Source organism: Ovis aries, chromosome 10, assembly GCF_016772045.2.
Source record: "Ovis aries strain OAR_USU_Benz2616 breed Rambouillet chromosome 10, ARS-UI_Ramb_v3.0, whole genome shotgun sequence".
Taxonomy (NCBI): Eukaryota; Metazoa; Chordata; class Mammalia; order Artiodactyla; family Bovidae; genus Ovis; species Ovis aries.
The window spans coordinates 26,449,209-26,475,126 of NC_056063.1; the positions used below are offsets into that span (position 1 = coordinate 26,449,209).

General features: G+C 35.7%; 1 protein-coding gene across 8 annotated transcripts in view; it reads right to left on the reverse strand.

Annotated features, from left to right (window-relative positions):
- Positions 1-25,918, reverse strand: part of NBEA (neurobeachin) — a 666,092-nt gene that overhangs the window by 386,985 nt on the left and 253,189 nt on the right. For all 8 annotated transcript variants that reach the window (XM_060394443.1, XM_060394442.1, XM_060394441.1 and 5 more), the window contains 2 exons: positions 25,467-25,593; positions 13,947-14,074 (listed from right to left, as the gene is read on the reverse strand). In XM_060394443.1, the coding sequence (XP_060250426.1) occupies positions 13,947-14,074; positions 25,467-25,593 (255 nt within the window). The remainder of the gene's footprint in view (positions 1-13,946; positions 14,075-25,466; positions 25,594-25,918) is intronic.

The following is a 25,918-nucleotide window of genomic DNA, read 5'->3' on the forward strand; positions in this document are numbered from 1 at the left end:
CACAATATAAAAACAAATTATTTTTATGCCTCAGTAAAAACTACATGTGTAGCCTCCAAAAACAGACTTGTTATTTGATGTAACATATTTCATGGAATACATAGACCATTTCTTCTCATTGTTAATTGATTTAGAGCATCCGTATGTACTGATTTGCCAAGATAATCCAAGCTGATGCCTGCAAGAGTGTAATTTTAAATATTCACTTTTTCTCTTTTAAAAATGTTCTGTTTGCATGAAAATTTGTATGAATAATTTTATTAGGACATAAGACAAAGCTATTTTCTTTTTAAATTATATTATTATGGAATATATGATATAGGTAGCTACAATCTATTATTTCTTAATACAAAAATACTTTCCAAACACCATATTAAGGTTATTGTTGTAGTGCTCAGTCACTTCCAACTCTTTGGAACCCCATGAACTGTGGCCCACCAGGCTCCTCTGTCCATGGAATTTTCTAGGCACGAATACCGGACTGGGTTGCCATTTCCTCCTCCAGGGGATCTTCCCAAGCCAAGGACTGAATCTCTCTTGAGTCTCCTGCACTGGTAGGCAGATTCTTTACCACTATACTACCTGGGAAGGACCCCATATCAAGGAATATGATCCATTTCTTGTGTGTGTGTGTGTGCTCACGCACATCCACACTCAGTCACATCCAATTCATTGTGACCCCATGGACTGTAGCCTGCCATGCTCTTCTGTCCTCCACTATCTCCTGCACTAAACATTTAGTCGTCATATCTTATTAGTATCCTTTGACCTACAACAGTTTGCAGCTTTCTTTTACGTTAAAACTTCCTGTTTTTCTCCCCCAAAATGTCCTCCTCCATATTAAAAAAAAATTCCCTATGTTTAAATTCAAGCTATATTATTTGGCAAATAATACTCCATTTCAAGGTCTACTTCCCCAGTAGCTCAGATGGTAAAGCGTCTGACTACAATGTGGGAGACCTGGGTTCGATCCCTGGGTCAGGAAGATCCCCTAGAAAAGAAAATAGCAACCCACTCCAGTATTCATGCCTGGAAAATCCCAAGGACTGAGGAGCCTCGGGGGCTACAGTCCATGGGGTCGCAAAGAATTGGACATGACTGAGTGACTTCACTTTTCTTTCCCTTCCTTTCAAGGTCTACTCTTGATTTGTATGCTGCTTTCATATTTCCTATCTCTGTGGAAAAGATGCATTTCAATATTCTTTTACTCCTAATTTCTCTCCAGGGAGACTAGGAAACAATATTATCTCTGACTGTATCCCTATCAGTTCAGTTCAGTCACTCAGTCGTGTCTGACTCTTTGCGACTCAATGAATCACAGCACACCAGGCCTCCCTGTCCATCACCAACTCCCGGAGTTCACTCAAACTCACGTCCATCGAGTCCGTGATGCCATCCACCCATCTCATCCTCGGTCGTCCCCTTCTCCTCCTGCCCCCAATCCCTCCCAGCATCAGAGTCTTTTCCAATGAGTCAGCTCTTCCAATGAGGTGGCCAAAGTACTGGAGTTTCAGCTTTAGCATCATTCCTTCCAAAGATATCCCAGGGCTGATCTCCCTCCGAATGGACTGGTTGGATCTCCTTGCAGTCCAAGGGACTCTCAAGAGTCTTCTCCAACACCATAGTTCAAAAGCATCAATTCTTCGGGCTCAGCCTTCTTCACAGTCCAACTCTCATATCCATACATGACCACTGGAAAAACCAAAGCCTTGACTAGACGGACCTTAGTCGGCAAAGTAATGTCTCTGCTTTTGAATATGCTATCTAGGTTGCTCATAACTTTTCTTCCAAGGAGTAAGCGTCTTTTAATTTCATGGCTGCAGTCACCATCTGCAGTGATTTTGGGGCCCAGAAAAATAAAGTCTGACACTGTTTCCACATCTATTTCCCATGAAGTGATGGGACCAGATGCCATGATCTTTGTTTTCTGAATGTTGAGCTTTAAGCCAACTTTTTCACTCTCCTCTTTGACTTTCATCAAGAGGCTTTTTAGTTCCTCTTCACTTTCTGCCATAAGGGTGGTGTCATCTGCATATCTGATGTTATTGATATTTCTCCCAGCAATCTTGATTCCAGATTGTGCTTCTTCCAGCCCAGTGTTTCTCATCATGTACTCTGCATAGAACTTAAATAAGCAGGGTGACAATATACAGCCTTGACGTACTCCTTCTTCCTATTTGGAAACAGTCTATTGTTCCACGTCCAGTTCTAACTGTTGCTTCCTGACCTCCATAAAGATTTCTCAAGAGGCAGGTCAGGTGGTCTGGTATTCCCATCTCTTTCAGAATTTCCCACAGTTTCTTGTGATCCACACAGTCAAAGGCTTTGGCATAGTCAATAAAGCAGAAATAGATGTTCTTCTGGGACTCTCTTGCTTTTTCGATGACCCAATGGATGTTGGCAATTTGAACTCTGGTTCCTCTGCCTTTTCTAAAACCAGCTTGAACATCTGGAAGTTCACAGTTCATTTATTGCTGAAGGCTGGCTTGGAGAATTTTCAGCATTACTTTACTACCATGTGAGATGAGTGCAATTGTGCGGTAGTTTGAGCATTCTTTGACATTGCCTTTCTTTGGGATTGGAATGAAAAATGACCTTTTCCAGTCCTGTGGCCACTGCTGAGTTTTCCAAATTTGCTGGCATATTGAGTGCAGCACTTTCACAGCATTATCTTTCAGGATTTGAAACAGCTCAACTGGAATTCCATCATCTCCAGTAGCTTTGTTCGTAGAGATGCTTTCCAAGGCCCACTTGACTTCACATTCCAGGATGTCTGGCTCTAGATTAGTGATCACACCATCATGATTATCCGTGTCATGAAGATCTTGTGCAGTTCTTCTGTGTATTCTTGCCACCTCTCTTTAATATCTTCTGCTTCTGTTAGGTCCAGACAATTTCTGTCCTTTATTGAGCCCATCTTTGCATGAAATGTTCCCTTGGTATCTCTAATTTTCTTGACGAGATCTCTAGTCTTTCCCATTCTGTTCTTTTCTTCTATTTCTTTGCATTGATTGCTGAAGAAGGCTTTCTTATCTCTTCTTGCTATTCTCTGGAACTCTGCATTCAGATGCTTATATCTTTCCTTTTCTCCTTTGCTTTTCGCCTCTCTTCTTTTCACAGCTATTTGTAAGGCCTCCCCAGAGAGCCATTTTGCTCTTTTGCATTTCTTTTCCATGGGGATGGTCTTGATCCCTGTCTCCTGTACAATGTCACCAACCTCATTCCATAGTTCATCAGGCACTCTATCTATCAGATCTAGGCCCTTAAATCTATTTCTCACTTCCACTGTATAATCATAAGGGATTTGATTTAGGTCATACCTGAATGGTCTAGCGGTTTTCCCTACTTTCTTCAATTTGAGTCTGAATTTGGTAATAAGAAGTTCATGATCTGAGCCATAGTCAACTCCTGGTCTTGTTTTTGTTGACTGTATAGAGCTTCTTCATCTTTGGCTGCAAAAAATATAATCAATCTCATTTTGGTGTTGACCATCTGGTGATGTCCATGTGTAGAGTCTTCTCTTGTGTTGTTGGAAAAGGGTGTTTGCTATGACCAGTGCATTTTCTTGGCAAAACTCTATTAGTCTTTGCCCTGCTTCATTCTGCATTCCAAGGCCAAATTTGCCTGTTACTCCAGGTGTTTCTTGACTTCCTACTTTTGCATTCCAGTCCCCTATAATGAAAAGGACATCTTTTTTGGGTGTTAGTTCTAAAAGGTCTTGTAGGTCTTCATAAAACCGTTCAACTTCAGCTTATTCAGCATTACTGGTTGGGGCACAGACTTGGATAACTGTGATACTGAATGGTTTGCCTTGGAGACAAACAGAGATCATTCTGTCATTTTGAGATTGCATCCAAGTACTGCATTTCGCACTCTTTTGTTGACCATGATGGCTACTCCATTTCTTCTGAGGGATGCCTGCCCTCAGTAGTAGATATAATGGTCATCTGAGTTAAATTCACCCATTCCAATCCATTTTACTTCGCTGAGTCCTAGAATGCCGACGTTCACTCTTGCCATCTCTTGTTTGACCACTTCCAATTTGTCTTGATTCATGGATCTGACATTCTAGGTTCCTATGCAATATTGCTCTTTACAACATCGGACCTTGCTCTATCACCAGTCACATCCACAACTGGGTATCGTTTTTGCTTTGGCTCCATCCCTTCATTGTTTCTGGAGTTATGTCTCCACTGGTCTCCAGGAGCGTATTGGGCACATACTGACCTGGGGAATTCCTCTTTCAGTATCCTATCATTTTACCTTTTCATACTGTTCATGGGGTTCTCAAGGCAAGAATACTGAAGTGGTCTGCCATTCTCTTCTCCAGTGGAGCACATTCTGTCAGACCTCTCCACCATGACCCGCCCATCTTGGGTTGCCCCGTGGGCATGGCTTGGTTTCACTGAGTTAGACAAGGCTGTGGTCCTAGTGTGTTTAGATTGACTAGTTTTCTGTGAGTATGGTTTCAGTGTGTCTGCCCTCTGATGTCCTCTTGCAACACCTACCATCTTACTTGGGTTTCTCTTACCTTGGGCGTGGGGTATCTCTTCACGGCTGCTCCAGCAAAGCACAGCCGCTTCTCCTTACCTTGCACGAGGGGTATCTCCTTACTGCCACCCTTCCTGACCTTCAACGTGGGATAGCTCCTCTAGGCCCTCCTGCGCCCACACAGCCTATAGTATCTACAAAATACTTCATGTAGTATCTTATACATACCACTATATTTGATGTACTATATGTATCATATTCAGCAAATCCTTTTGGTAAATAAGGTTTCTCTGAATTTTCATCAGTCTTTAACTTTATACTGCTGCTGCTGCTGCTAAGTCACTTCAGTTGTGTCCGACTCTGTACAACCCCATAGACGGCAGCCCACCAGGCTCCTCCGTCCATGGGATTTTCCAGGCAAGAGTACTGGAGTGGGTTGCCATTGCCTCCTCTGAACTTTATACCAGGTTGTTGGAATACATTTCCAGTTTAGCTAGTCAATGAGTATATGGTGAGAGTCATAAAAATTCTAGTGAATGAAAAAATAATACTAGTTTGAAGGCTTTAGTAAAACCATTCTCCTTGACAAATCATGTCTTCTTTACTTTAATCATCTTTATCAGCTAAAATGAGATTCCCATATTGTAATACAAAACTTTGCAGTTTGAAACTTTTTACTTATGATGAGAGTATAATTTCTTCTTTTAGAGGATACTGTTTTCCTGTTAGAAGTTGCCTATGATGGAAAAATATTTGTTAACATATATATTTCATATATATGCATATATTAGCTATTTCCCACACTCTCCTTTGTGTGTATCTAGTTCCAACCCTGTTTCACAAATGTATTTGCTGCTGTGCTAGCAATGAATTTCATTATTTTTAACTGTCTGTAAAAGTCTCTATTTTCCCTTCTTTTTTGAAGAGTATTGTCACTGGACAAAGAATTTCAAGTTTGGAAGTCTAGCAAAACTTAAAAGATGTTCCATTATTTTCTGATTCACATAATTTCTGACTAAAGGTTGATGATAATTTTATTTTGAAATCATGGTTTTTCCTGACAGTGATCTCAAAATTTTAATTTTAATTATAGGTTAAAATTGACTATCTTTGTGGGTAACTTTCTGTGAGATATAACATATATATTGATCCATGTATCACAATCATCCCAAAGAACCCTTTGTAATATTCCTTTACAATGACACCCTTTCCCATCTATAAACCCTGGTCAACACTGATCTGTTTTGAGAATGTCCAAAAAATAAAAGGAAACATAACATACAGAACCCCTGAGATGAGCATTTGTTTCACACAATAATGCCAATGAGATTCAACCAAGCAGTAAGGTTTAACAACAGTTTGTCCCTTTCTTCTGCTGTCTGAATCCACCACAGTCCTTTTTTTAAAAAACAAAAAACAAAAAAACTCTCTGAAAACCATTTTCTTCAGTTTTGGCTATTCCATGAATATTCATGTAAAGGTTTTTGCATGAAAGTAAGTTTTTATTTCCTTAATTTCAAGGAATAGGATCACAGGGTCATATAACTGAATGTTTAACTCAGTAATACTCCCAAACTATCTTCCTCAGTGACTGCCATCATGCAGTCTCAAAGCCATGGATGACAGTGTCAGTTGTTTCAACTTCTCCCCAGCACTCGGAATTATTATTTTATTTTATTTTTTACTTTAGTCATTCTTCTATATGTTTGTAGTGCTCAGCCAACCTGGTTTTAATTTGCATTTACTTTCTGATAAAATCGACCATCTTTTATGAGCTTATTTCACATCCTACTGTGATTTTTCCTCAAGTATCTGTTCAAGCCATTTTTAAATTAGTTGGTTTGCTTAATATTGATGACTACTTTTGAAATTTTCTCTTGAAACCTGGTTTTGAAGAGTTTAATTATGTTGTTCCATGGATTTTGTTTTGGTTTGTTCTTTCCTTTGTGTTCATCCTGACCGAGGTTAGTTGAATTTCTTGGATCTTAGGATTTGTAGCTTTCCAATTATTTGGCTGTTATGTTTTCCAAAAAAAAATACACATACACCCATATCATCTTAACTTCTTTTTTCTTGGACTCCAATTTTATGTATGTTAAACTGCTTGGTTTATCTCATAGGCTTCTATGGCTCTGTTCCCTATTTATTTAGTCCTTTTTTCCTACTTCAGTTTTTAAAGATACAATCCTATACTTCTAATTCAGTATTATTGTCTTAGTGTATAATAAGCCATTAAATCCATCAAATGAATTTTCCAGGTTAGTTACACTGGGAGGGCAAGTCTACTTCCTATGATTCTATCATAACAAAGTCAAGATCACACTAACTCTTTTAGAATTTTTCTTCAAAATATTACACTACTGCATCTTTCTTCCTGTCAACAGCTTATAAGTAAGAAGTGTTAGTTGCTCAGTCCTGTCTGACTCTGCGGTCCCACTGACTGTAGCCCGCCAGGCTCCTTTGTCTATGGAATTCTCCAGGCAAGAATACTGGAGTGGGTAGACATCCCTTCTCTGGGAGATCTTCCAGACTCAGAGATCGAACCCAGGTCTCTTGCATTGCAGACAAACTCTTTACCTTCTAAGCTGCTAGGGAAGTCCTGCAAATAGCTCTTATAGGACACTATACCAGGTGGTAACAGCGGTAAAGAGCCTGTCTGCCAATTTGGGAGCCATGAGAGGTGTGGGTTTAATACCTAGATCGGGAAGATCTCAGGGAGGAGAGCATAGCAACTCACTCCAGTATTCTTGTAAGGAGAATCCCATGGACAGAGGACACTGGGGACAACAGTCCATAAGGTTACAAAGAGTTGGACAGGACTGTAATGACTTAGCATGCATATTCAACTTAGATTACTAAAGAAATGTTAATCTTGACTAAAGTGTTATTTCATGTGTTTTAATTTGTTCTTCACATTTCTGAAACTAGTACAGCAAAGCAAAATAGGATTTTATGCATTTAAAGTAAAATTCTTAAACATATACACTATATACTGTGTAACAGATACTCAAAGATATTCTAAGGTCATGTTAGATTATAATATATGAAGGCAATCTGTCTGTCAATGTTGAGTCAAGTGATACAGCTAATCCAACAGGCAACAAGGTGGAATCCTTGTTGATTCCTATGAAAAACTCTTTTTTGAAGATGTTATAAGTATGATAATCTGATTTTCTTTCAATTTAAGTTAATTGATGTTTTTATCTAGATGCTCAGAGTGGTTTTTTTTCTTTTGTTTTGTTTTCTCTAAAGTCCATTAATTTTACTAGAATGTATCTCAAGGTTGGTTATTTAGGTAATTTTCTCAGATATTCACTGTGCCTTTTAAATATATATATTTTAAAACTTTTTTTAATGCTAAGAGTTTCTGTGAATTACTGATCCTATTATCTTGTATTTTTCTGTTCTTTGCTTTTTTATCTATTTTGGAGACTCGTATGAATGTTGAATATTCTACATTTGCCTCTTTCACTCTCATCTTTTCTCATCCCTTTAAGTCACTTTTTTTTGATATTTATAGTTTCTCTTTTTACCTTATATTTTTCTTATAGCCTTATCTGGTGAACTTATTTACTTTTTTATATCTTCTAATTTAATTTTAATTTCTAAAATTATGTTTCCCTTTATTTCCAGTTCTTTCTTAATTCCTATCAGTATATCTGTGGGTTTCTCTACATTCTGATATAAATTACTTCTTATCCTATATTATTTCCTAATGTTTATTAAAATTTTTCATGTTTTTTCCCTGGTATTTATGGCTTTAGAGGTATTTTCTACTTCCTCTCATTTTTCTTTTCCTAAGATATGGTATTTTGATCCTTTTTACTACTATTTTTTGTGAAGTTGGGTTATCTGAATTTTTAGATCATTTTTAGATAGCTTTTCTTTTGCTCTTCAGATTCTAGAGATCTCTCTTGTTTGTTTTTATGTTTTTGTTTTTGTTTTTTTTAAGTATGAGTCTACTTTCTGAGCTCTGTTAGCTCTGTCTGTCTTCCCCAGTTTTATGGGGATGTTCTGTCTCTTTTGTTCTCTGTTGCTCAATTTGGATTCTATTCGTAGCAGTTTCTCCTCAATGTGGGACTCTGTCCTGGAAGAGAACTCTGGTTGGGTTAAGTTTTCATGGTGTTTAGATGCTCTCACCCCTTCTAAACATACCAGGGAACCCCTGGATTCATCTTCCTGTTTTATCTGCTGTTTTCAAATTAGCCTTCTGGGTTTTCCAGTTAGTAGTTGTACAACACCATATTCTTCAGATGTTCTTTTGCTTCCCACAATCCTATTCAATTCATCTGCTGATAGCGTGCATATCTCCTAGTTATAGCTGGATTGTCCCCCAGGCTACTTTAGGGTTCAGTAGGATACACCGTCACCTGGTTTTAATGTAAAGGTATACGTGTTGTTGTGGTTATTGTTTTACTATCCACTGTTCTGCTCATGGAGGAATTCAGGGATATTTAAAAAGTAAGCTCCCATCACCATCTATAATTTGTCATGTACTTTTTTGTATTATTGCAATTTTAAAAGTGGATAACTACTGAAACTATTTTAATTTGTAAGTTTTGAATTAAACATACTCAAGTTTTTCTAATTATGTGGGCATATTGTTACTGTGAATAATTCAAAGGTGATATAAGTTCTTTTAGTAGGCTCATTCCTGTCATAACATTTCAGTGATGTTCTTAATTTAAACTATAAATATTCTTGAGTATTATATAATTTTAATAATATTTATTAGTGTTACTAAAAGTATAGTAGATACTTTAGTGATATTTCCTGCACGATTATTATCCCTTCCTAAGATGTTTCAACTTAAACTCTGCTTCTAAGGTGGGTTGTGTATTATGTCTAGTATTGCTCCTCCCCCCGACCCCAGTCTTAACTATGACAGGGATAGACACCTAACCCAAGGTTGAGCCATTCAGATTCTCTCATGATAGGAAGTAACTATAGTCAGATGGTAAAAGAAGTTTATATTCAGGCACATTGACAGTCAAGTATGGGGTGCCATGCTGGGCCACATCCTGATGACTAAGAAAACGAAGCTAGTCTGAAGTGAAAAATTTGAGTTGATAAACAGAGACAAGCAAAGATAGGAGGATATGAAGCTGCCTTTAGAGGTAAAGGGAATAGCCTTGGTTACTGACTCCCTGTTCCCATTTCTAGGCTGCCTCAAGTCTATCTGTATTTCATTTCCTGTTTCTGGATGCTTATGAGACTAACTGCTGTATCCCCATCATAATTAAATTATATGTAATGATCTTGTGAGTTCTCAACCAAATATAAATAATGCTCACGGAATATAACAGTGATATTCAGAGCCACTCTGTGCTGTTGTGGAATAAGACAGAGTAAAGAGCACTAGGCTAACACACATAAACACACACACATGCCCACACTGAAACATCCTCCTTTCTAATTAACTTGGGTGATTACTGCTTCTTTATTACTATGGCAACTCTAGACTCATGGTAGTTCTAAGACCTCCTGAATAAAAATTATAAAGATCTAATATCAGCACTCAAACTACAACTGGACTTTCTTCCTTAAATCTTAACTCAAGGTTAAGCTTCACTTATAGGCTGTTCTCAACCCTTTAAGAAAAGGCTCATGGTTCCTCTGAAGTGGATCCTCCACTGCTCCTTAAGCCAAATAAATAAAACAATTTTGGATCAAAGGTTGTTCTGTCATCTTGGGCTGGTATATTTTGATACTTGCATACATATCTACCCTAATTTTTACATATTAGTTTAAAAATTGAAAGGCTATTACTTTTCTTAGAGAAAGTTCACCAAGCTCCTAAGTTCATAGTAAAAAAATCCTTAATTATTGCCAAGAGGAACACACACACACACATCAAAAGCTATGCAAAAGCAGTAAATGTTAATAAATGAACTTAAAAGATGTGAACAACGGTGATTACTCTAGAAACATACAATAATAAATTTAACACAGGTCAACTAATAAAAGTAATAGACAAGTTAAGAAAATAAAAGGATATTATTTTGACATGTGTTTTAAAGGACACAGACAGTATAAACTACTGATAATTATTCTATGAGAAAAACTTAAATGGGATACATTTGAATTAAGAAAAACTGAAAATAAAAAAACAAAAAAGATGCAATTCAAATATATTTTATGATTATTTGAAATTAGGAGTAATTGCTTTCTCTTTTCATATGATGCTAAAGTATCCTCAGTTACTTAAATCCAGTTTTGTTCCTACCATGTACACATGATGAAATCAAAAGTATTGAGATTTATTCATTAGAAGGATTATTTTTGAACAGAAATATTCAACAGCTACAGGCAAGATATTATCATGTAACTCTCCTGCTCTTCAGGACAGTTTGACAGTTTTTCTTCTCAGAGGAGAGAAATAATGTACCAAACTATGGAAAGAGGGGAAATGGAGCAGAGGGCAAAAGAAAGAATGATCAAGAATACACGTTCAAGAATGAGAACATGACAGGATACGTAACTTCCATAGGCTGGGGTAGAGAGCAAAAGCAGATTTTGCGCACATAAAGGAGTCATCTTATGGGTGTAGATGATTGATCAATATTGGGAATTCTCACCACAGAACACAAATTTTATCTATCTCCCCTTATTTTATTTTCAAAACTTACCTCTACTAAACATTATCAGTAACAAAAATAATGTTCTATTCAAGTACAAGAGAAAAAGATACTCAATATTACATACAAGAATCTAAGCTAGGCAATGTTAATAAAACCAATAAAATACTTCCTATTTACAAATGAAAATAATTTTATTAATACTGTATAAATAAAACAGCAGAGAAGAACAGACGAGAAGGCATTAATTTGGCATAACAAATCTGAAGCAGGACTCAATGGAAGAGAGTAATTTTGAGGAAAGAAAACCATAAAAAGATCCAGTGCAGAAGAAAGAGTTGTACAAAAACAAAGAGATGGGACATGTGTGACTCACTGAATGTTCAAGGAATGTCTTCTAGCAAAAAGACAGAGACTAGTTGAGTCTGAAAAGGAAGGTTATGACTAAATTGTGAGGGATACTAAATGTTGTTCTGGCATACAGCAGAGAATTCTAGATCTTTTTGATTGTTCAGCCTAGCAGAAATTTGGAGGACTGTACCTTAACATGGTCAACTTTCTATTTTGTCAAGGAATGGCATTTACAAAACAAAACTTAAAACTGAATAATCTCATTTTATTAAGAAAAATAATTTTAATGGAAAAAGAGGAACATTAAATCAACATCTCCCATTTGCTACCATAATTTTATTAAGAAAAATAATTTTAATGAAAAAGGAGGAACATTAAATCAACATAGTTTTAAAAATTGGATATATTAAAATTTATTAGATGTAGAAAAGTGAAGGAATAAAATTATATTCTGCTAAGTAAACACAAAGTGAACTTTGAATATATAACCTGTTCTAATGCTTCATTTTTAGCATCGTTACCTTTTTAAAAAATGCAATAGGAATATTCCTAATGCTCTTTCAAGTCAATTCAGAGTTTTTGAGGTAAACTTAGGGAAGCCCATGAAAAAAAAACTCGTAATTACCAGGGTATTTCTCCAATCTTCTCTGCAGTGCTGGGAAGAAATAAGAAACAGACTAGATGTCTGACCATGCAAAATTCTGGAAAAGGGGGCTGCCTACATATGTGGGGTTCTGACTGATCAACGTAGAGCTGTTAAAGGTCATCTGATAGTAATTTAAAATTGTCACAAATTATCACTTAGAAACCAATAATGTAAGCCTCAAAACTTCAAATAATTCATTCCTTCTTTGCTTTGGCTACTGAAAAACAGTGCTGAATTTGTGTCCTAATTTTAGTAACAGTATAGGATCCATCAGTAACATTACTACATTACTAACTTTATTCCATGTTTAGTTTAGCATGTCTTTGTTCACTATTTATGATTTTCTTTGGTAAATTTGTAATAATTTCTGGAAAATATATACATATATAATAGAAAAAAATATTTTGGGTAACAAGGAAACATTTGAGATTTATTTTTCAATAATGCTTATTGAATTTTTTTCTTATTATAATTATAACATGTGTTACAGGGTCACTGCACTAACCATTCTTCTGACCTAGGACACTCTTCTAGTAAACTGCATGGCTTATCTCCTTTAAGTCTTTGCTGAGATGTAACTTTTTCTATTGAATAATTTAAAATTAATCATCCTTCTTTAAAACTGCATCCTAACCCTGACACTGCTATAATCCCAATTCCCTATGATGTATTAGTACTTATCATTTTACACAGGACTTGTACCACCTTCTAATGTGCTATCTCATTTAATTATTTATTTTGTTTAGTGTTTATTTGTGTTTTCTCTTTGATAGACTATAAGGTCCACAAGGCAGGGATCTTTATTATTTACTAATATATTCCAAGTATCTAACAGCACTTGGTCTAGAGCAAGAAGACAACCATATGACACTATTCTAAGAGCTTTATATGCATTATTTAAAATTTAATTCTCACAAGTCCTCTATGTGGAAGTATTATCACTGACTACATCTTACAGAAAGAAACTAAGCTACAAAATGGGTTAAGTAACTCACAAAAGTCATATAGCTAAGAAAGTAGTGAAACAAGGATTTAAATTCAGGTTATTAACTATTACTGTCTCCACTAATACAGACAGATTGTGCAAAAGCAATTAAGACAATAATAGAACAGGTACAAAATAATGTCTACAGTAAATAGGAAGTGAAAAGCAAATATATATATATATAAATATATTTGCTTATTATATATCTGCTAAATCCAAGGAATAGCACCTAAAGCCATCATTTACTTATATCAACTAGATTTTGATTACGCCTTTCTGAAGCTCATGAATATTTATAAGTCAAAACTTCTTTTTAAAGAAACAAGGCTTCAGACAACCATACTTTTCAAATCTCCTAATACAGGTGTATGTATTAAATCTTCCCAACAGTTAATTGATCTTCTTTGCCTTCTCACTTCATTTAAGCTGCTACTGAGTAGAAGATAACAGCTTCATCAATTCCCAGTTAAGTATTTCTTTATATTTTCTCAGTTAAGGACTGTCATATTACATGCTATTTGTGACTAAGCAAAGTCACTTAAAGAAGTATCAATCTTATAGTTAGAAGGAGATTTTAAACATCATTGCTTAGCAAACACGCAACCTAAAAAAGGATATACAGCAGCCCTAACAGATTGAGATTACAAGGGCCAGAGTTTCCCTTCCCAACAATTTTTCAAAGTTTTTCCTTCTGTTATGAGCACTGATTGTGAAAATACTCTGTTTTTTTAATAAATAAGGAGAAAGCATACATGAATATCTTACTAAAATTTGTGGAAGCAATGTCTTCTTATTCTTCTGGCAATAAATATTCCTTTAGTAATACAAGTTACGCCATGATTAATAGATACATTACAGGAAACTAAAATAATCAGAATATAGAGAGAAATCATACCTTCTATCAATAGCTCTTGTCCATGACTGCCAAGAAGTGTACGAGATAGGAATGGGGCAAAGTCTACAAAAATTTCACGAAGAAGAGGAGCAACTTTTTCTAAAGCTCTTTCAAGTTTTGCAGTGATGCTGTTGAAATTAAGACATAAAGACTAGTAAATATGGTTCAATATAAAATGTCAAATAAACTTTACTTCTAAATTAAAACTTTTAAAAAAGTCACAAAAGTCCAATTCTAACCCACTAAATAGTAACAGCTTTATGTAGAACGCACAATGTAGAGTTTCACATTAGTCACAAAGCTACTCGAAAGGCCACAGCTAAATCAGAATGATTATACTGCAAAAAGGAAACAGGGTCCTGTCACCTACAAGAGCCACAGATACTGGCCATAACTCTAGGAGTTTCAAGAAAAGAAGCTGCTGTATGTCTTGTCTATCCTCCTGTTCACCAAAGAAAAACTGTTTTGAATACCTACTATATGAGTCACTGTGAAAGTTACAAAGAATAAACTCTTGTTCTCAAGAGTTCCCTGAAAAGCTGGACAAATAAGGGAATAACTGGAATTCAGTATGATGGAGCTGAATTGCTTTGCCAAAGCAGGCATTTTCTATATCATAAGCCCACTCACTTTTTATTTACCAATCATTATATCATTATTTATATTGTTTAATATTAAATTTCAAGTTACATGGCCTTACATAAGCACTCTCTGATATTCTTGAAAGTACCTCGAGTAGGATATGTAAAAATAAAAACATGGATGAAGAAAATAATGCTGCTGAAAAATAAATTCTGCTCAATAATTCTGCTCAAATAAATAATTTGGTTATATCTAAATATCTCTCTTAGAAGTAAGTGCTTTAGAGTAAGAATGCTTGGATTGGAAGGTTGACTCCAATGTATGCTACCCAGGTGACCTTGGGACATCAAACTTTCTACATCTGCAAAATGAAGATGATAAGTCTACTTCCCCAATGAGAGTTAATGAGCTAAGGCATGTGAAGTGCACAGAAAAGAACCCGACATACAATGAGAGGTCAACAATGATAGCTCTTGTAACTGTTACTTTGAACAAAACACACCTATACTTACTCATACAAAATGTGACTCATATATTTGAACCAAAACAAAATCATTATAGTAACCTTAGATAAGCACACACTCTTCTACATGGATGACATGTACAGTAAGGAATTAAACAATACTTCACAATAATAAGAGTTCTTCCACAGTGCTAGGTAATATTTTTGCTATATATAAGGAAACCATAAATGACAAAAAATCACAAAAAATGTGTAGCATATGATTAGCATTTAAAATGAAACTATTTTATTTTTTAAGTGAATAAAGAGGAATTACGGAGTAATATATAATAATATCCTATATAATAATAATAATACCCTATATAATAATAATAGTATCCTATATAATATGGGATAATATAGAATTATATAATAAAGGATGCTTTTTTTCCTAACTTGGAATTAGCATGATCTGAACTCTCTCTTTTTGTACACAAAGCCTCACCATTAGTACTGCAATTTAACTTTGCCTTCTTTTATATGGGTCAACAGCTTTAGAGAAACAAGAACTCAGATTTAATAACTTAAAGAGAATATCCTGGGAGAACATTTTTAGGCAAGAAAAAGGGAAATGGTGGGGCTTTGCAAACTTGCTAAAGATAAAGAGCTTTCAGTATTTGCCCCTACTCTGTTACTCTAGGAGCAAATACCTACATTAGGGCAAGGGTTCTCAATTTCCCAATCTTTATTTAGTGTATTGTAGAAACATCACTATGAATGAAAGTCATCTTTCTTTAAAAAAAAAGAAAGGAAAAAAAGCACAGAAAGAAATGAAAGATACTGAATATTATCTTCAAAGCATTAAAAGAAAACAGTTGCCAAAAAAGAATCTATTCTGGTTCAAATATCTTTCAAAAAAGAGAGGTAAATTTCAAATATTTCTAGTTAAAAAAAAAAACCTGAAAGAATTCATGAGTGGCAGGCCTACTCTAAATGAAAACAAAAGGAGTATTCTTCAGGAAGAAAGAAAATGATAGCACATAGAAGTCAGACATTCAAAAAAATGATGAGCAAAAATAAATGATAAACATTTGGGTAAATATAAATACATGTTGACCAGTAAGACAGTAATTGTATTCTCTTGAGGCATTTAAAATTTAACATGCACAAACATAGGCATATACATGTATAAATGTGGTTACAAAATTTGGACTAAATGAAGTTAAGCTATACTGAGATCCATGCATTGCCTGGGAAGAGAACTTAGATAATCAAGAATTAATGTTCCGATCTGGAGGATGATCATTTAAAACACTGTTTCTCAAAGTGTATTCTCAGCAGTACCAAGATCGCTTAGTGTAATGGTTAATTTTATGTGTCACCTTGACTGGACAACAGGGTGGCCAGATATTTGATTAAATATTATTCTGGGTAAGGTCTGTTAGAGTATTTCTGGATTAGATGACAATTTGAATGGGTAGACTGAGTAAAACAGATTGTCCTCCCTTATGTGCCTGTGCCTCATCCATTCAATTGAAAATGTAAATAGAAAAAAAGGTTTGATAAGAGGGAATTCCTTCTACCTGATAGTTGGTCTTTGCTGGCCTTCAGACTCAACTGAAACATCAACTCTTCTGGGGTTTTGAGCCTCTCAGCTTTCAGACTGGAACTTATACTATCAGGCCTTTAGACTTGAATTAGAATTACATATTGGCTCAGCAATGTGTTTTAATAAGCCTCCTATTTAACTCTGTTGCCTACTGATGCTTAAGATCCATTGCACTAAGCAAAAGAAATAAGGTATAAACTCAACCTACAGTTTCTTGTTATTTCTCTATAGTGAATATTTCTTAATGGCAATATGAATAAAACTGATTAATCACTGCCAAGACTTGGAAGGAAGGAAAGCAGAAAGCAAACTCATAATAAATATTAAGAATAAAAAGGAAGGACTTTCCTACAGACTACATGAATGTTAAAATAATAATAACAGAATATTGTGAACTATAACAATAGAATCTACCAAAAGTCACACAAGACAAAAATAGAAAATCTGGGGATAACTGTAAAAATTTAATTTATAAACCTCTCCTCAAAAGGAAATCTAGAATCAGACATCTTTGTTTGTAAACACTACCAAATATTTTAGGAATAAAAAAACAAATAAAACAAGACAAATTAATAAAAAATCATATGCAACCTCTTCAAAAGATGAAACAGCTATATATAACATCATAAAAAGATTGGATTTCTTTTAGGAAGTAAAGGTTTGTTTAACATTTTTTTAATTAAAAGTCATTATTACAGACCACATTAACAGAAAAAGGAGAAAAAAATCACATGGTCATCTCTATTACTCCCCTCCAAAAAGAGATAAAATTTAACACTCATAGTGATAGTAACTCAGTTAATTATAAACACAAGAGAAGTATTATATTTGATAAAAAGTATCTTTAGTAAATAGGAAACATCATTATTAATGATGACATATTCATAACTTTTCATTTGAGGTGAATAAGAGAATGACTGTTTTCCAGTCATGTCTATAGAAAACTGTCCTGGAGGTACTAGGTGATACTAAAAATAAAGAAAAAGAAACAAAAAAGTGTAAGGATGTAATGGGGAATAAAACTGTCAATATTCAAAGATCAAATGACTGTGTACATATATGCTTATTTAGCGATAATAATGGATAAATTAGAAAAAAAATAAAGGTTTCATGATATTAGCCCAATATATTGAAACAAATTATATATACTGGAAAACAGTTAAAATGAAATTTATACAATAAACAAATCTACATTGAAAATATCAAATTCCACTTTTCACCTTAAAGGGGTTAAAAGAGTCTACAATTACCTCCCATGCTAACAACTAGAAAATTTTACAAATTCAGAGAACAACTATTTTCATATGAAATGCAGGGTATGAGACCATAAATCCTGAAGAAAAAGAAACAAACAACATGAGTCCCACCATCACTCAGATTTCCTACATGGAAGTATTTCAACAAGACTAAAGCTGTAGTTCAAGAAGAACAGAATATGTAGGACTTAGCACCTATGAGGAAGGTGTCATGGAGAGAACAGTAACCTTTGGGTGAATAACAATCTCTGTATGTGATGTGTGAAAGCTCTCAACGTTAGAAGAGAACAACTTAGAAAGAACAATTATGGAAGAGTCATAACAGACATCTGCATCCCACACAGGGCCTAGAGACTTCTGTAGACACACTGAGCATTTTGGAGAAATCCAGCATACTTTCTAAGCATGGGAAAATTAGTCCAAGAATAAAGGCCATTCTAGATCTGGAAGAACAGTTTTTTGAACAAATGGTGCAACACAAACTGGACTTTCATAATCAAAAATATAAACCTGGACACAGATCTCACCTCTTAGATAAAAATCAGCTCAAAATGGGATCCTGACTTTAGACTAAAACTGTTACTGAACCCACAGAACTTTATAGAATACACAGGAAAAAAATCTTTGGGACTTCGGGTGAGGTGAAGATTTCTTAGACAAGACACCATGATAAACTAGACTATAACAAAAATTCAGTTTTCCTCTGCTACAAAGAACATAACAATAAGCTATAGTCTGAGAGCAAATACTTGGAAACAACATTTCTGAAAATGGAATTGTACTAAGAATACTGAATGCACAAGACTCAAAAGTGAAAAAGCACTCTAATTATAAAATGGGCAAAAGACATAACCAGACATTTCACTGAAGAGGACATACTAATAGCAAATAAGCACACAAAAATATGTTCAGAATCATCCATTAGGAAAATTCAAATTAAGACCACAATGAGATATCCTTATATACCTACCAAAATGGCCTACAAAAAAAAAAAAGATAAAACCAAATGCTGATAAAAATGAGGAGAAACTGGACTATTCATACGATGCTTGTGGGAGTTTTTTAATAAACCTGAATAGGTACTTACCATATTAGCCCAGTAATCTCACTCTTGGGCACTAATCCCAGAGAAATGAAAACATATGTCCACATAAAAATAAAAAGGTTTATTGTAGCCTTTTTTTTTTGGGGTACTAGCCAAAAACTCGAAAAAAACCTGAATGTTCTTTAGAGGATGAATGGTTAAACAAACTGTCATACATCCATATCATGAAATAGTACTCAGAAATTCAAAAGAAACAACCCATTAAAACACAATGACACTTGGATGGTTCGCATGACATTACACTGAAAAAGGTCAATCTTCAAATTCACTTCTGAAACACTTACGAGTCAAAGAAGAAATCATAGACAAGCTTAGAAAAAATACTGAATGAAAATTAAAACATTAAAATTGTGAAATATAGTTAAAATAATGCCTAGTGGAAGTGTTATGGCTTTAAATCCTCATAATAGAAAAGAAGAAATCTAAAACCAAAGAATTAAGCAAGTGCTTGGCAAGTATTTTCTATAGAGGGTAAGATACAAAATATTTTAAGATATTAGGCAATGTTATCTCTGTTGCAACTACTTAACTCTGCCATTGTACTGTGAAAGCAGTCACAGGCAATACATAAACAAATGATGTTACTGTATTCCAATAAAAGTGTATAAAGTATATGATGACAGGCAGATTTGGGCCCTGGGTGGTAGTTTATAGACTCCCGATCTACTATCCACCTTAAGACTCTAGAAAAAGAAAATTAAGCAAACGTGAAATAACTAAAAGGAAATTTTTTAAAAGTAGAATTTGATGTAATTGAAACAGAAAAAAGAAGTAATGAATCAAATACCTACTTTCTGGAGGGAAATTACAGTATTGAAAAATCAATGGTACTCTGCTAATGCTAAAATAAGAAAAAGCATAAAATATTAATAACAAATTCAAAGATGAAAGAGGAAACATCATTAGAGAGTTCCTACAAGTATTTTAAAATAATAAAATTATGAAAAACTTTATGATAATAAATCTAATCAAGTAGATAGTGGCTGAATTTTGGTCACAAATGACCAAAACTGATGCAAAAAGAAAACTGAAAATCTGAATAGTCATCTACCCACTGAAAGAATTTAATCTGTAAAATATCCTCAGTTAAAAAAAAAAAATCCAGAGATTGCTTCACTGGTGAAATCTCAAACATCTAAGAATAAATAACACTAAAGCTACAAGCAGTTGCGAAGACAAGATGGTCGATCTGAATGCAGAGTTCCAAAGGATAGCAAGGAGAGCTAAGAAAGCCTTCTGAAGTGATCAATGCAAAGAGAGGAAAACAATAGGATGGGAAAGACTAGTGATCGCCAAGAAAATTAGAGATACCAAGGGAACATTTCATGCAAAGATGAGCACAATAAAGGACAGAAACTCAGCAGTGGCCACAGGACTGGAAAAGGTCAGTTTTCATTCCAATCCCAAGAATGCTCAAACTACCCCACAATTGCGCTCATCACACACGCCAACAAAGTAATGCTCAAAATTCTCCAACAGGATGTGAACCAAGAACTTCCAGATGTTCAAGCTGGATTTAGAAAAGGCAGAGGAACCAGAGATCAAATTGCCAACATCCACTGGATCAGAGAAAAAGCTAGAGAATTTCAGAAAAATATCTACTTCTGCTTTATCGACTATGCTAAAGCCTTTGACTGTGTGGGTCACAACAAACTGGAAAATTCTTAAAGAGATGGGAATACAAGACCACCTTACCTGCCTCCTGAGAAATCTGTATGCACGGCAGGAAGCAACAGTTAGAACCAGACATGGAACAATGGGCTGGTTCCAAATAGGGAAAGTGAAAGTGAAAGTGAAGTCGCTCAGTCTGTCTGACTCTTTGCGACCCCGTGGACTGTAGCCCACCAGGCTCCTCCGTCCATGGGATTCTCCAGGCAAGAACACTGGAGTGGGGTGCCATTTCCTTCTCCAGGGGATCTTCCCAACCCAGGGATTGAACCCAGGTCTCCCGCATTGCAGGCAGAGGTTTTAACCTCTGAGCCACCAGGGGAGTTCGTCAAAGCTGTGTATTTTCACCCTGCTTATTTAACTTAAATGCATAGTACATCATGTGAAATGCCAGGCTGGCTGAAGCACAAGCTAGAATCAAGATTGCTGGGAGAAATATCAATAACCTCAGATATGCAGATGACACAAACATTATGGCAGAAAGCAAAGAAGAACTAAAGAGCCTCTTGATGAAAGTGAAAGAGGAGAATGAAAAAGTTGGCTTAAAGCTCAACATTCAAAAAAGGAAGATAATGGCATCTGGTCCCATCACTTCATGGCAAATAGATGGGGAAACAATGGAAACAGTGAGAGACTTTATTCTCTTGGGCTCCAAAATCACTGCAGATGGTGACTGTAGCCATGAAATTAAAAGACGCTTGCCCCTTGAAAGAAAAGCTATGACCAACCTAGACAGCATATTACAAAGCAGAGACATTACTTTGCCAACAAAGTTCCATCTAGTCAATTGGAAATCTGTTCATTTAAACTAAAGAATTGGAAGGTAAAGAAGCTAGTTATAATTTGGAAATAACACTAAAAGAGATCTATGCTGCTGCTAAGTCGCTTTAGTCGCGTCCGACTCTGTGCGACCCCACAGATGGCAGCCCACCAGGCTCCCCCACCCCTGGGATTTTCCAGGCAAGAACACTGGAGTGGGCTGCCATTTCCTCCTCCAATGCATGAAAGTGAAAAGTGAAAGTGAAGTAGCCCAGTCGTGTCTGACTCGTGCCGACCCCATGGACTGCAGCCTACCAGGCTCCTCTGTCCATGGGGTTTTCTAGGCAGGAGTACTGGAGTGGCTTGCCAGGTGATATATAACCCTTGTTGCCATAGATCTGGAGAAGGCAATGGCATTCCACTCCAGTTCTCCTGCCTGGAAAATCCCACGGACAGAGGAGCCTGGTAGGCTGCAGTCCATGGGGTCATGGAGGGTAGGACACGACTGAGCGACTTCACTTTCACTTTTCACTTTCATGCAATGGAGAAGGAAATGGCAACCCATTCCAGTGTTCTTGCCTGGAAAATCCCAGGGATGGGGGAGCCTGGTGGGCTGCCATCTATGGGGTTGCACAGAGTCGGACACGACCTAGCAGCCATAGATCTATAAATTCCATTCCTTATTAAAATTCCAGGAAGTTGGTTTTAATATGGATATTGATATCAGTTCAGTTCAGTTGCTCAGTTGTGTCCGACTCTTTGCGACCCCATGTACCCCAGCACACCAGGCCTCCCTGTCCATCACTAACTCCCAGAGTGCACCCAAACCCATGTCCATTGAGTCGGTGATGCCATCCAACCATCTCATCCTTTGTCGTCCCCTTCTCCTGCCCTCAATCTTTCCCAGCATCAGGGTCTTTTCCGATGAGTCAGCTCTTGTCATCAGGTGGCCAAAGTTTGGAGTTTCAGCTTCAGCATCAGTCCCTCCAATGAATATTCAGGATTGATCTCCTTTAGGATGGACTGGTTGGATTTCCTTATAGTCCAAGGGACTCTCAAGAGTCTTCTCCAACACCACAGTTTAAAAGCATCAATTTTTCTGTGCTCAGCTTTCTTTATAATCCAACTCTCACATCCATACATGACCAATGGAAAAACCATAGTCTTGATTAGACGGACCTTTGTTGGCAAAGTAATGTCTCTGCTTTTTAATATGCTGTCTAGGTTGGTCATAACTTTCCTTCCAAGGAGTAAGCATCTTTTATTTTCATGGCTGCAATCACCATCTGCAGTGATTCTGGAGCCCAGAAAAATAAAGTCTGACACTGTTTCCACTGTTTCCCTATCTATTTGCCATGAAGTGATATTGATATACTGATTCTAAAATTTAAATGGAAATGCACAGCGTCAACAATAGTTTAGCATTCCTTGGAATAAAATGGACAGGATGGGAAAACAGTATTTACCCAGATACTTAGCTTTCTTAAACCTAAAGCTAAATATGACAGTATGTCTTAAGGACGGACAAACTGGGTAGAATGGAGTGCCAAAGCAGAGTCGTGTTACATAGGAACACGATTTATGACAAAAGTAGAGATAGGAGAGTTTCTCAAATAAATGGTACTGGGTCATCTTGACATCCATATCACTTCTGCTTCATAAAATTCACAAAACTCAGTTCCAGATGAACTATGCACCTCAACATAAAAAGCAAAAATAAAGCAGCCAGAGGATGAGTTGGGGAAAATTAAAAGCATGAAAACCTCCAAAACTTGATAAATTGAGTTTCATTAAAATTTACAGCCTCTTTTGATGAAAACAGATTCCACAGATGATAAGAAAAGCCCCAGAATGGGAGAAGATATATACATAAAACATATAACCATCAAAGGATTCATTTTCAAAATGCATAAGGAGAAAAGCCTTTACAAATTAAGGAGAAGACAACTCAATGTTTTAAAATGAGTTGCAAGACAGGAAAAAAGACACAGATGTGTATAACGGACTTTTGGACTCAGAGGGAGAGGGAGAGGGTGGGATGATTTGGGAGAATGGCATTCTAACATGTATACTATCATGTAAGAATTGAATCGCTAGTCTATGTCTGACGCAGGGTGCAGCATGCTTGGGGCTGGTGCATGGGGATGACCCAGAGAGATATTGTGGGGAGGGAGGTGGGAGGGGGGTTCATGTTTGGGAACGCATGTAAGAATTAAAGATTTTAAAATTTAAAAAATAAAAAACTAAAAAAATAATAATAAATAAACAAACAAACAAATAAATAAATAAATAAAATGAGTAAGAGATTTCAACAGAGAAATCACAAAAGAGGAAAACCAAAGGACCAATAAATATTGGTCCCTTTGTCCATGCCAAAAAGTCCATTTGAGGCATTTATAACTATCTAAGATAGTTAAGATATTACATAAGATATTATAATATATGATATTACATAAGCTATTATAATATAAAGATGCTTGACCTCATTAAGTACCAGAAAAATACAAACAGAAAATACAATGGAATGCCACTGACTCAAGGGACATGAATTTGAACAAACTCCAGGAGACAGTAGAAGAGAAAGGAGCCTGGTGAACTGCAGTCTAAGAGGTGGCAGAGTCAGACACAACTTACTGATTGAACAACAATCACCACCACTATACTTCCACCAAAATGGCAAAAATGGAAGAGTGACAATAAGTAAGTATTGTTACAGATTTAATGAATTAGGCACTCTTGTAAGGTGCTAATTGAGTTTAGTAAACTTGCATCAACCACTTTGGAATACATTTGGCATTATCCAGTAAAACTGAACATACAGATATGAATCAGTAATCCCACTCAGTTATTTACCCAACGTATATGCATACAAATGTGTAATATACCTAAGAGTAATGTATAAACAGCATTGTTATGTAAAAAAGTAGCATTACTCGTAATAGTGCAAACCTGGAAACTTTCAAATACCCATCATCAGTAAAACAGATTAATAAATTTTAGTATACAGCACTAAGAAATAAACATGAACAAAACTATTGCTACATTCAATACAGGTAAAATCTCAGAAACATAATGTTGAACAGAAGAAGACAGAGACAAAAAGCACCCATACTGTGCAATTCCATTCATAGAAAATACAAAAAAGACAAAACTAATCCAGTTTCAAGTCAGAGTGGTAGATTTGAAGAAGAACAAGAATAGAGTCAAAAAAGGCACACAAGATGGGGGCTTTGAGGTACTTGCAATACTCTGTTTTTTGTCTTGAGTGGTGGTGACACAACATCATTCTTTCATTGAGCTTTTATAGTCTGTATTTGTGTGATACTTGAATTAAGAACAAATAAATGTGCGTGTGTATGTGAAATTTAACATCAAGCATGTGGGCCAATCTCTTCTAGGAATATTCTTTGATGTATGCATGCTAAATTGCTTCAGTCGTGTCCGACTCTTTGCAACCCCACGGACTGTAACCCACCAGGCTCCTCTGTCCATGGGATTCTCCAGGCCAGAATACTGGGGTGGATTGCCATTTCCTCCTCCAGGGGATCTTCCCCACCCAGGGATCAAACCTGAGTCTCCTGTGGCTTCTGAATTGCAAGAGCCACATTGATTCTTTACCACTGAGCCACCAGGGAAGCCCATGTTGTTTGATATGTTACTACAAATCATTTTTATCTATGTATCAAGATACAAATGATAATGTTTGGTGATTCTACCTCCAAATATATATGTTACATATAACTCTATTCTGAAAGTCTATATTTTAAACTCATCACCCCACCAAAGATGTCCAATTTTATCATGGTGCCACATGTGCATGTTTCTACCGTACATGGAACTGTAACATGTGCTATATGACAGTGGATTATAAATTCAGGAAACATCTTGAAAACCATTCAAGACTTCTCAGTTTAGACTCTGAAATATAATAAATAATTTTTACATAATGAATAATTATCTAAAATATCAAAACAATGAAATACATAAACATTCTTAAGAATTCTTAACTGTATCTTTAAACTTAATGAATACTGTTTCACTCTTTTTGAGGTGGAAGGAAGGGAGTAAAATGAGTGAAAAAACAATTAGTTATGTATACCTCATGTTTTCAGCCGAATCTTCTGGCATTGGAGCAACAGTTTGTACAGCTGGAAGGTTTTTGCTGGTAGCACCATTCACAAAACTAGAAGACGAGGAAGAAGACGAAGACCCCGAATCCACGGCACCTGTTCCCAAAATAATAGTTTTTAGCCTTAAATACAGACTTTTGAACAAAATAATTTTCATTACATCATTACTGAGTTTGAAAAAAAAATTCATCTGAATTTCAAAACAGAATTAGGCCATTAAAAACATCATTTGGCCAACAGTACATTAATAACTATAATTATTAAAAAATAGCTAATGCATTGAAACAGTTTATTTACTTATATTATGCTAACAAAACTACAGATTACAAATGGGGCATAAATAAAAGACATCAACAAATGAAAACAATTTTAGATAAAATGAGGTTGATAAAACAAAGCAAATTTAGATGGGAAAATATTA